The 11,968-nt window shown below is 47.5% G+C and overlaps 1 protein-coding gene across 5 annotated transcripts in view; it reads left to right on the top strand.

The window, feature by feature from the left end:
* LOC130340793 (gastrula zinc finger protein XlCGF26.1-like) overlaps nt 1–10,411 on the top strand; it is a 69,920-nt gene extending 59,509 nt beyond the window's left edge. For all 5 annotated transcript variants that reach the window (XM_056554213.1, XM_056554217.1, XM_056554214.1 and 2 more), the window contains one exon: nt 9,118–10,411. In XM_056554213.1, coding sequence (XP_056410188.1) covers nt 9,118–10,403 — 1,286 coding nt within the window. In that variant the 3' untranslated portion in view covers nt 10,404–10,411. The remainder of the gene's footprint in view (nt 1–9,117) is intronic.
* The last annotated feature ends 1,557 nt before the right edge of the window (nt 10,412–11,968 follow it).

Genomic DNA, 11,968 nt, shown 5'->3' with positions numbered 1-11,968 from the left:
TAAAGGGCCACTGCGCCACTGATTGGCGCAGCAGGCTTAATCAGTATGTTCACCTGTGCACTCCCTACTTAAACCTCACTTCCCCTGCACTCCCTCGCCGGATCTTGTTGCCATTGTGCCAGTGAAAGCGTTCCCTTGTGTGTTCCTAGCCTGTGTTCCAGACCTCCTGCCGTTGCCCCTGACTACGATCCTTGCTGCCTGCCCTGACCTTCTGCTACGTCCGACCTTGCTCTTGTCTACTCCCTTGTACCGCGCTTATCTTCAGCAGTCAGAGAGGTTGAGCCGTTGCTGGTGGATACGACCTGGTTGCTACCGCCGCTGCAAGACCATCCCGCTTTGCGGCGGGCTCTGGTGAATACCAGTAGCAACTTAGAACCGGTCCACCAACACGGTCCACGCCAATCCCTCTCTGGCACAGAGGATCCACCTCCAACCAGCCGAATCGTGACAGTAGATCCGGCCATGGATCCCGCTGAAGTCCCACTGCCAGTTGTCGCCGACCTCACCACGGTGGTCGCCCAGCAGTCGCAACAAGGCCACCAGCTGTCTCAACTGACCGTGATGCTACAGCAGCTACTACCACAGCTTCAGCAACAATCTCCTCTGCCAGCTCCTGCACCTCCTCCGCAGCGAGTGGCCGCTTCCGGCCTACGATTATCCTTGCCGGATAAATTTGATGGGGACTCTAAGTTTTGCCGTGGTTTTCTTTCGCAATGTTCCCTGCACTTGGAGATGATGTCGGACCAGTTTCCTACTGAAAGGTCTAAGGTGGCTTTCGTAGTTAGCCTTCTGTCTGGGAAAGCTCTGTCATGGGCCACACCGCTCTGGGACCGCAATGACCCTGTCACTGCCTCTGTACACTCCTTCTTCACGGAGATTCGAAGTGTCTTTGAGGAACCTGCCCGAGCCTCTTCTGCTGAGACTGCCCTGCTGAACCTGGTCCAGGGTAATTCTTCTGTTGGCGAGTACGCCATCCAATTCCGTACTCTTGCCTCCGAATTATCCTGGAATAACGAGGCCCTCTGCGCGACCTTTTAAAAAGGCCTATCCAGCAACATTAAAGATGTGCTGGCCGCACGAGAAATTCCTGCTAACCTGCATGAACTTATTCATCTTGCCACCCGCATTGACATGCGTTTTTCCGAAAGGCGTCAGTAGCTCCGCCAGGATATGGACTTTGTTCGCTCGAGGCGGTTTCTCTCCCCGGCTCCTCTCTCCTCTGGTCCTCTGCAATCCGTTCCTGTGCCTTCCGCCGTGGAGGCTATGCAAGTTGACCGGTCTCGCTTGACACCTCAAGAGAGGACACGACGCCGCATGGAGAATCTTTGCCTGTACTGTGCCGATACCGAACACTTCTTGAAGGATTGTCCTATCCATCCTCCCCGCCTGGAAAGACGTACGCTGACTCTGCACAAAGGTGAGACAGTTCTTGATGTGAACTCTGCTTCTCCACGCCTTACTGTGCCTGTGCGGATATCTTCTTCTACCTTCTCCTTCTCTGCTATGGCCTTCTTGGATTCCGGATCTGCAGGAAATTTTATTTTGGCCTCTCATCAACAGGTTCAACATCCCGGTGACCAGTCTCGCCAGACCCCGCTACATCAATTCTGTTAACAATGAAAGATTGGACTGTACCGTGCGTTACCGCACGGAACCTCTCCTAATGTGCATCGGACCCCATCACGAAAAAATTTAATTTTTGGTCCTCTCCAACTGCACTTCAGAAATTCTTCTTGGATTACCGTGGCTTCAACGCCATTCCCCAACCCTTGATTGGTCCACAGGAGAGATCAAGAACTGGGGTACTTCTTGTCACAGGGACTGTCTTAAACCGGTTCCCAGTACTCCCTGTCGTGACCCTGTGGTTCCCCCGGTATCTGGTCTTCCTAAGGCTTATATGGACTATGCTGATGTTTTTTGCAAAAAGCAAGCGGAGACTTTACCTCCTCACAGGCCTTATGATTGTCCTATTGACCTCCTCCCGGGTACTACTCCACCCCGGGGCAGAATCTATCCTCTGTCTGCTCCAGAGACTCTAGCCATGTCGGAGTACATCCAGGAGAATTTAAAAAAGGGGTTTATCCGCAAGTCCTCCTCTCCTGCCGGAGCTGGATTTTTTTTTGTGTCCAAAAAAGATGGCTCCCTACGCCCTTGCATTGATTACCACGGACTTAATAAAATCACGGTAAAAAAACGCTACCCCTTACCTCTTATCTCGGAACTCTTTGATCGCCTACAAGGCGCCCACATCTTTACCAAACTGAACTTAAGAGGTGCTTATAATCTCATCCGCATCAGGGAGGGGGACGAATGGAAGACTGCATTTAACACCAGAGATGGACACTTTGAGTATCTGGTCATGCCCTTTGGCCTGTGCAACGCCCCTGCCGTCTTCCAAGACTTTGTTAATGAAATTTTTCGTGATCTCCTATATACCTGTGTTGTGGTTTATCTGGACGATATTCTGATTTTTCTGCCAACTTAGAAGAACACCGCCAGCATGTCCGCATGGTTCTTCAGAGACTTCGGGACAATCAACTTTATGCCAAAATGGAGAAATGTCTCTTTGAATGTCAATCTCTTCCTTTCCTAGGATACTTGGTCTCTGGCCAGGGACTACAAATGGACCCAGATAAACTATCTGCCGTGTTAGATTGGCCACGCCCCTCCGGACTCCGTGCTATCCAATGTTTTTTGGGGTTCGCCAATTTTTACAGACAATTCATTCCACACTTCTCCACTATTGTGGCCCCTATCGTGGCTTTAACTAAGAAAAATGCCAATCCTAAATCCTGGTCTCCCCAAGCGGAAGACGCATTTAAACATCTCAAGTCTGCCTTTTCTTCTGCTCCCGTGCTCTCCAGACCTGACCCATCTAAACCCTTTCTATTGGAGGTAGATGGCTCCTCTGTGGGAGCTGGAGCTGTCCTTCTACAAAAAAATTCTTCCGGGCATGCTGTTACTTGTGGTTTTTTTTCTAGGACCTTCTCTCCGGCGGAGAAAAACTACTCCATTGGTGATCGAGAATTACTGGCCATAAAATTGGCGCTTGAGGAATGGAGGCACCTGTTGGAGGGATCAAAATATCCAGTTATTATATACACCGATCACAAGAATCTCTCCTATCTCCAGTCTGCCCAACGACTGAACCCTCGCCAGGCTAGGTGGTCGTTGTTCTTTGCCCGTTTTAACTTTGAAATCCATTTTCGCCCTGCTGACAAGAACATTAGGGCCGATGCCCTCTCTCGTTCTTCTGATGCCTCTGAAGTAGAGGTCTCTCCGCAACACATAATTCCTCCGGACTGTCTGATCTCCACTTCTCCAGCTTCCATCAGGCAAACTCCTCCAGGGAAGACCTTCGTTTCTCCACGCCAGCGTCTCGGGATTCTCAAATGGGGACACTCCTCCCACCTCGCAGGCCATGCGGGCATCAAAAAATCCTTGCAACTCATCTCTCGATTTTATTGGTGGCCGACTCTGGAGACTGATGTTGTTGATTTTGTGCGGGCCTGTACTGTCTGTGCCCGGGATAAGACTCCTCGCCAGAAGCCTGCTGGTCTCCTTCATCCTCTGCCTGTTCCTGAACAGCCTTGGTCACAGATTGGTATGGACTTTATTACGGACTTGCCCTCATCCCGTGGCAACACTGTTGTTTGGGTGGTCGTTGATCGATTTTCCAAGATGGCACATTTTATTCCTCTTCCTGGTCTTCCTTCAGCGCCTCAGTTGGCAAAGCAATTTTTTGTACACATTTTTCGCCTTCACGGTTTGCCCACGCATATCGTCTCGGATAGAGGCGTCCAATTCGTGTCTAAATTCTGGAGGGCTCTCTGTAAACAACTCAAGATCAAATTAAACTTCTCTTCTTCTTATCATCCCCAATCCAATGGGCAAGTAGAAAGAATTAATCAGGTCCTGGGTGACTATTTACGGCATTTTGTTTCCTCCCGCCAGGATGACTGGGCAGATCTTCTACCATGGGCCGAATTCTCATACAACTTCAGAGTCTCCGAATCTTCTGCTAAATCCCCATTTTTCGTGGTGTACGGCCGTCACCCTCTTCCTCCCCACCCTACTCCCCTGCCCTCTGGTTTGCCCGCTGTGGATGAAGTGACTCGTGATCTTTCCACCATATGGAAAGAAACCCAAAATTCTCTTTTACAGGCTTCATCCCGGATGAAAAGATTTGCTGATAAAAAAAGAAGAACTCCCCCCATTTTTGCTCCCGGAGACAAGGTATGGCTCTCCGCTAAATATGTCCGCTTTCGTGTCCCCAGTTACAAACTGGGACCACACTATCTTGGTCCTTTCAAAATCTTGTGCCAGATTAACCCTGTCTCTTACAAACTCCTTCTTCCTCCTTCTCTCCGTATTCCCAATGCCTTCCATGTCTCTCTCCTTAAACCACTCATCCTTAATCGCTTCTCTCCCAAAGTTGTTTCTCCCACTCCTGTTTCCGGTTCATCTGACGTCTTCTCTGTGAAGGAGATTCTGGCCTCCAAGACTGTCAGAGGTAAAAGATTTTTTTTGGTGGATTGGGAAAACTGTGGCCCAGAGGAGAGATCCTGGGAACCTGAGGACAACATCCTAGACAAAAGTCTTGTCCTCAGGTTCTCAGGCTCCAAGAAGATGGGGAGACCCAAGGGGGGGGTACTGTTACGCCGAGCGCTCCGGGTCCCCGCTCCTCCCCGGAGCGCTCGCAGCATCCTCTCATTCGCAGCGCCCCAATCAGACCTGCTGACCGGGTGCGCTGCAATATCACTCCCAGCCGGGATGCGATTCGCGACGCAGGAGGCGCCCGCTCGCGATGCGCATCCCGGCTCCCGTACCTGACCCGTTCCCCGTCTGTCTTGTCCCGGGGCGCGCGCGCGCCGGGTCTCTGCAATTTAAAGGGCCACTGCGCCACTGATTGGCGCAGCAGGCATAATCAGTATGTTCACCTGTGCACTCCCTACTTAAACCTCACTTCCCCTGCACTCCCTCGCCGGATCTTGTTGCCATTGTGCCAGTGAAAGCGTTTCCTTGTGTGTTCCTAGCCTGTGTTCCAGACCTCCTGCCGTTGCCCCTGACTACGATCCTTGCTGCCTGCCCTGACCTTCTGCTACGTCCGACCTTGCTCTTGTCTACTCCCTTGTACCGCGCTTATCTTCAGCAGTCAGAGAGGTTGAGCCGTTGCTGGTGGATACGACCTGGTTGCTACCGCCGCTGCAAGACCATCCCGCTTTGCGGCGGGCTCTGGTGAATACCAGTAGCAACTTAGAACCGGTCCACCAACACGGCCCACGCCAATCCCCCTCTGGCACAGAGGATCCACCTCCAGCCAGCCGAATCGTGACAACTGTAGTCAAACAGAAAATCTTTTTTTTTTTTAAAAAGAACTTCCTCTGTAGTATACTGCAGCTGATTAGTACTGAAAGGATTAGGATTTTAAAATATAAGTAATTTACAAATCTGTTTACCTTTCTGTCACCAGTTGATTTAAAAAAAAAAAAATGTTTTCCACCTTTAATGACTTCTATGGGGTTTCCTAGGCAGAAGCAGAAAATTTCTGGCACACCTTCTACTTCTGCCCCTGGAGAGACAAATTATTTGTATTTTTTTTTTTATCAGATTATTTTTATTAGGTTTTAACAAGCTTTAGTAAACAGTAAATTACACACAGACAAAAACCCAACCCAAGAACAGCACCACCTCCAGTCCACCAAAAGCCCAAGCCAGGGGAAAATATTGCTGCAAAGACACAAGACAATATTACAATACATGCACATAGATACTCCACTTCATACGAACTATAAGAGAAACGCTAGTAATGAGATAATCTATAAAAGGAGGACAAGCTCTGACCCAATATTGGGCAATGAGTTTCCTAGCCTGGTATAAAACACGAAGGATACTTATTTCCATCCCAGAGAACTCTTCCCCGCAGCCTATAAGGCCTAGAAGACAATGGGTATGCTCCAATCGTAGTATAAAGCTGTACACCTTACAAATCAGCAGGATCACTTCCCTCCAATAAGGAACCAGAAGAGGACAATCCCACACCATAAGAAATAAGTGTGCACCATGCAGGCCACATCTCGGACATGTAGAATCGGGGTGCAGACCAAACCTATGCAGGAGCTCCAGGGTTTTATACTCTGTGCAGACGATTGGCTTCAGAAAAGGATAAATACAGAGTATGTGACAGAGCAGAAGACCACCAGACCACTCCTCATCAGACAAAGGCCCTAAGTCTGACCTGCAGAGAACATGGCGGAGCTCCTCTTACCTGCAGAAAACACGGCAGAGCTCCTCTTACCTGCAGAGAACACGGCGGAGCTCTTCTTACCAGCAGAGAACATGGCGGAGCTCCTCTTACCATACAGACAGTACTTCACCCCAAGTGCTCGCTAATGAACATCCGACATCTCCTGATCCAGCCGCCGATCAACTTTCTTCCTTGCATGGGCATAGAGGAGCTGATCCTCCTTCCTCTAACGAAGGGGCAGGCAGGTGAGTGTAGGCCGGACACTTCCGACGTTTCGGAGGACACGACCCCTTTCCCCACTTGAGAAAGAGGGCGTGTTCTCCGAAAGGTCGGAAGTGTCCGGCCTACACTCACCTGCCTGCCCCTTTGTGAGAGGAAGGAGGATCAGCTCCGCTATGCCCATGCAATGGTGAAAGTTGATCGGTGGCTGGATCAGGAGATATCGGATGTTCATTCGCGAGCACTTGGGGTGAAGTACTGTCTGTATCGTATGCATTTATAAGTGGAGTTTACTCCGATTTTGTACGGAAAAAAAACCCGGCAGAGCTCCTCTTACCTGAAGAGAACACGACGGAGCTCCTCTTACCAGCAGAAAACACGGCGGAGCTCCTTTTACCTGCAGAGAACACGACGGAGCTCCTCTTACCTGCAAAGAACACGACGGAGTTCCTCTTACCTGCAGAAAACACGGCGTAGCTCCTCTTACCTGCAGAAAACACGGCAGAGCTCCTCTTATCTGAAGAGAACACGGCGGAGCTCATCTAACCAGCAGAAAACATGGCAGAGCTCCTCTTATATGAAGAGAACACGGCTGAGCTCATCTTACCAGCAGAAAACACGGTGGAGCTCCTCTTACCAGCAGAGAACACGACGGAGCTCCTCTTAACTGCAGAGAACACGACAGAGCTCCTCTTACCTGCAGAGAACACAGCGGAGCTCCTCTTACCTGCAGAGAACACGGCGGAGCTCCTCTTACCTGCAGAGAACACGACGGAGCTCCTCTTACCTGCAGAGAACACGGCGGAGCTCCTCTTAGCAGCAGAAAACATGGCGGAGCTCCTCTTACCTGTCAGGTTTGTCTACTTAGAGGCCTGAACAAACAATGGGGCCTCCTGCTGGGGCTTCTCAGGTGGGAAACAATTCAACACCAAAGATCTTTAAAGTCTTATATTCTTTATTAAAATGTCCAATACAAGCAAAACCTTTTTTCTAGAATCATTTCCAGTCGCCCATCAGGTAGATCCAATATTTGCACCTTTTTTGCATAATTTCCTGCCCATGGATGACTGATCTATCCAGCTGCTCCTAGCGCATCCCTCAAGGTTCGTAAATTTTTGGGGGGCTTTAACTCCAATAGTTGATGGAATCTGCAGAAGAAAAATAGATTGTGGAGCAGATTCTGGATTGTGTCTGGTTCAGTGGACGGAATATGGAGTACAGGAGACTTATTGTGCACCCGAGTTTACTCCGCAGACCGGAAGGAGGGAACAGCTGCCAGGAATTGGACCCATCCCTCCCGTGCCGCAGGCAATCGTTCTTCTCATTGGGCATCTGGGATTTTAGGATAGCTCCCTGACTGGGTCTGTTGTCCGGGTCCCGGCCTCTTGAGTACTCGCTCTTGTTGTCTTGAGTACTCGCTCTTGTCTTGAGAACTTGCTCTTTTTGTCTTGAGTACTCGCTCTTGTTGTCTTCAGTATGCGCTCTTGTTGTCTTGAGTATGCGCTCTTGTTGTCTTGAGTACTCGCTCTTGTTGTCTTGAGTACTTGCTCTTGTCTTGAGAACTCGCTCTTGTTGTCTTGAGTACCCGCTCTTGTCTTGAGAATTGCTTTTGTTGTCTTGAGTTAAGCTGAGGCCTTAGCAATTGTTTGTGATATTCTTGTCCTTTAGCCTTGATCATGTTCACCGCTCTGCTGCCATTCCGAGATACTGCTATATACTACCATGTACCTAACCCTGGCTCAGTACTTACTACACTTTCTTACCCCAATTCTGCTAATAGCTTTATAAGGCTTTGATCACACAGAACAGATTTTTCCTGTAACGGAACTGGCTGTGGATCCTCTACCTGTGTGGCTGATGACTCGGACCGTATCGGGGAGCTGAGTCTAAGGTGCCGCTGGTCTTCACCAGAGCCCGCTGCAAGGCAGGATGGGCTTGCTGCGGCAGGTGACACCCAGGTCGCTACCCCCCGACACGGCTCTACCACACAGGTAACTGGGCAAGGCGAGGTACCGAAGGAGGAGGCTGTAGCGTAGTCAACATAGCAGAAGGTCAAGGCAGGCGGCAAAGGTTCGTAGTCAAACAACATAGCAGGAAGGTCTGGATACATGGGTATGGCAAAACAGACAATAGGGAACACTTTATCTCAGGGAATAGGCACTGAAGATCCAGCAGGGGGATGTGGGAGGTGCAACAAATTATAATATGATGTCAGGGGCTTTTACTAATTATGGGCGTACTAGCCCTTTAAATTTCAAAGCTCCGCGCCCTAAGGGATGGGGACGCACACGCCGGAGTGGAGAGAGAGCTGCAGGAGTAGGACGAGGTGAGTGACGGGCAGGGATTCGCATGCGGGAGCGTCCCGCGATGTGAATCCCGGCCCCGCCGGCGGTCGGGGACACCGCGATCACAGCTGGTGCTTGCGGCCGCAGCGCAGTGTCTAACATGTTTTAGTTTTATGTAATTTTTCAAGTCATAGTCTAGAGTGGATACCAAGGAAATAGGAAATATAGATGAACCTTTTGGTTTTAACTCAAAAGCTATATCCAAAGCTACACCAAAAAAGTGTGTGAATGTAGCAGCGTATGAGGAATTATAGACATGTCGCTACTTTGTGGTTAAAAAAAATAAATCTAGTTTTACTTTTACAGAAAATCCCAGTAAAAACGCCATGGAAATCATCATGTTCTATTATAAAGGAGAAGATGGAGAGATCATGGAGCGCTCCTCAGGAGAAGATGGAGAGATCATGGAGCGCTCCTCAGGGGAAGATGGAGAGATCATGGAGCGCTACTCTGGAGAAGACCTCCTTACTCCTAATGTCCATCCAGATCTATCATATAATAATCCCCCTGATCACGGGGAACCTTCTCACCAACCACACATTCTCACCACAAGGACAGGCCAGAAAGGTGAGAAAAGGTATCAATGTGGTGAGTGTGAAAGAGGGTTTGCAAAAACATCAGAACTCTTTACACACAGAAAAAGTCACACAGGAGAGAATCCATTCTCCTGTTCAGAATGTGGAAAATGTTTTACTACTAAAGGAAAACTCAAGGATCATCAGAGAAGTCACAAGGGGGAAAAATCATTTTTATGTTCAGAATGTGGGAAATGTTTTATGCTAAAATCAGATCTTGTCAAACATCAGAGAATTCACACAGGTGAGAAACCATATTCATGTTCTGAATGTGGGAAATGCTTTACAGATAGATCAAATCTTCTTACACATGAGCGAATTCACACAGGAGAGAAACCATTTTCATGCTCACTATGTGGGAAATGTTTTACCGAAAAGTCAAGTCTTGTAACACATGAGAGAATTCACACAGGGGAGAAGCCATATTCATGTTCACGGTGTGAGAAATGTTTCATAAATAAATCAAGTCTTATTACACATGAGAGAATTCACACAGGGGAGAGGCCATATGCATGTTCAGAATGCGAAAAATGTTTTTCAGAAAAATCTACTCTTGTTACACATGAGAGAATTCACACAGGAGAGAAGCCATATTCATGTTCACAATGTGGCAAAGGTTTTATAAGTAAATCAAATCTTATTACACATGAAAGAATTCACACAGGAGAGAAGCCATATTCATGTTCAGAATGTGGAAAATGCTTTATAAATAAATCAAGTCTTGTTACACATCAGAGAAGTCATACTGGGGAGAAGCCATATGCATGTTCAGAATGTGGTAAATGTTTTACAGATAAATCAAATCTTGTTACACATGAGAGAATACACACAGGACAGAAGCCATATTCATGTTCAGAATGTGGGAAATGTTTTACTAATAAATCAAATCTTGTTAAGCATAAGAGAAGTCACACAGGAGAGAAGCCATTTTCATGTCCTGAATGTGGAAAATGCTTTATTACTAAAGCCAGGCTTGGGGATCATCAGAGAAGTCACACAGGGGAAAAGCTGTTTTAATGTTTTGTATGAGCAAAATGTTTTGTAAATCAATTTTTGAAACTTATCAGAAAATTGACAGAGAATAACCTTCTTGTTCAGAATGTGGCAAATACTTTACAAGGAGAAAAATAAATGAATATGTTAGGTTATTCATTCACTTGAAACATCCAGTGAAGGTGCCCATAAACATGGCTGCTTCAGCCGACAGCCATAGCTCCCAATCTCCCCATCAGAGGTGAACATTCATGTCTTGTGATTTTTGATCCTTTCTATCACTCTTATCCTGTGACACATTTAGTGACTGTATAAACATTTAATATTTACTTATGTTTGAAAATAAAAATAATCTACATTGGGCCTCCTCACATATCGGGCATCCTCACAAGTCGGGCGTCCTTACACATCAGGCGTCCTTACATATCGGCGTCCTTACACATCGGTGTCCTTACATATCAGGCGTCGTTACATATCGGGCGTCCTTACATATCAGGCGTCCTTACACATCGGCATCCTTACACCTCAGGGGTCCTTACACATCGGCATCCTTACATATCAGGCGTCCTTACATATCAGGGGTCCTTACACATCAGGCGTCCTTACACATCAGGCGTCCTTACACATCGGCATCCTTACATATCAGGCGTCCTTACATATCAGGCGTCCTTACACATCAGGTGTCCTTACACATCGGCATCCTTACTTGTGGTCGTGGCTCGAAGAGCCGTGAATGAATAACCTAAGGAGAAAACATGATTAGGATGACTTACCGACCTAACCTTGAATTCCTATGGAACCTGGAACATAAGAAGAAGTAAGGAACCAGCGGTTGAAGTGTGCCCAAAGTACCGCGACCGTGGGTATGCCTATAGAGGGCAAAAAGTCAGAAATAGGGTGCAACTTGATTTTATTTAGTTTACAGAGCCAGTATCTTAAATACATTTGCCATTTCCATTGAAGGGTCGGGCACATAACGGTCAAAGCAAGCAAAACTCCAACGACCCAGCTTCTTGATCACGTGAGCTGGAACGTTGTGTCTAGATAAAGCTGGGTCTCTCCAGCGAAACGTCGGGGGGATGCTAGGGAGTAATTAATTTTAACTATCAATATTGGGAATTGATAGACATTATAAAATATAGGAAGCTCTATGTGGTGTGGACCGCTAAAAATTGGAGTCTTAGGACCCAGATAAATGGGATAAAGAGTCCCTAACATAGAGCTTGAGTGAAAATTAAATTGGTGGAACCATTATTGGACCAATTCAATCCCATATATTGTGCTTTTAAAACACACTTCTTTTTGTATTATTTTTGCACTATAATTTGACTTAAATATTAATATAATAAATAAAAGTGAAGTTTTATAAGGGTGACCCTAGTTGGGGGTCTTTGTCCCGGATGGGTCTCCGACCCTGAAAGGAATTGGAATTTGTGATTAAATACCCTGGGTACCCTATGGGGGACTTTTGTGTATAATAGAAGCAGCCGAGGCCGCACCAATTCTGAATGAGTGCCCTGTGATGCCTGCAGAGTCTTTACCTAACATGGTGATGAGTGACCGGACGTGTTTGATGAACTGTGATGACA

Source organism: Hyla sarda, unplaced genomic scaffold (assembly GCF_029499605.1).
Source record: "Hyla sarda isolate aHylSar1 unplaced genomic scaffold, aHylSar1.hap1 scaffold_601, whole genome shotgun sequence".
Lineage (NCBI taxonomy): Eukaryota > Metazoa > Chordata > Amphibia > Anura > Hylidae > Hyla > Hyla sarda.
The sequence above is the reverse complement of the archived record's forward strand: the minus strand, read 5'-3'. Positions and strand labels throughout refer to the sequence as shown.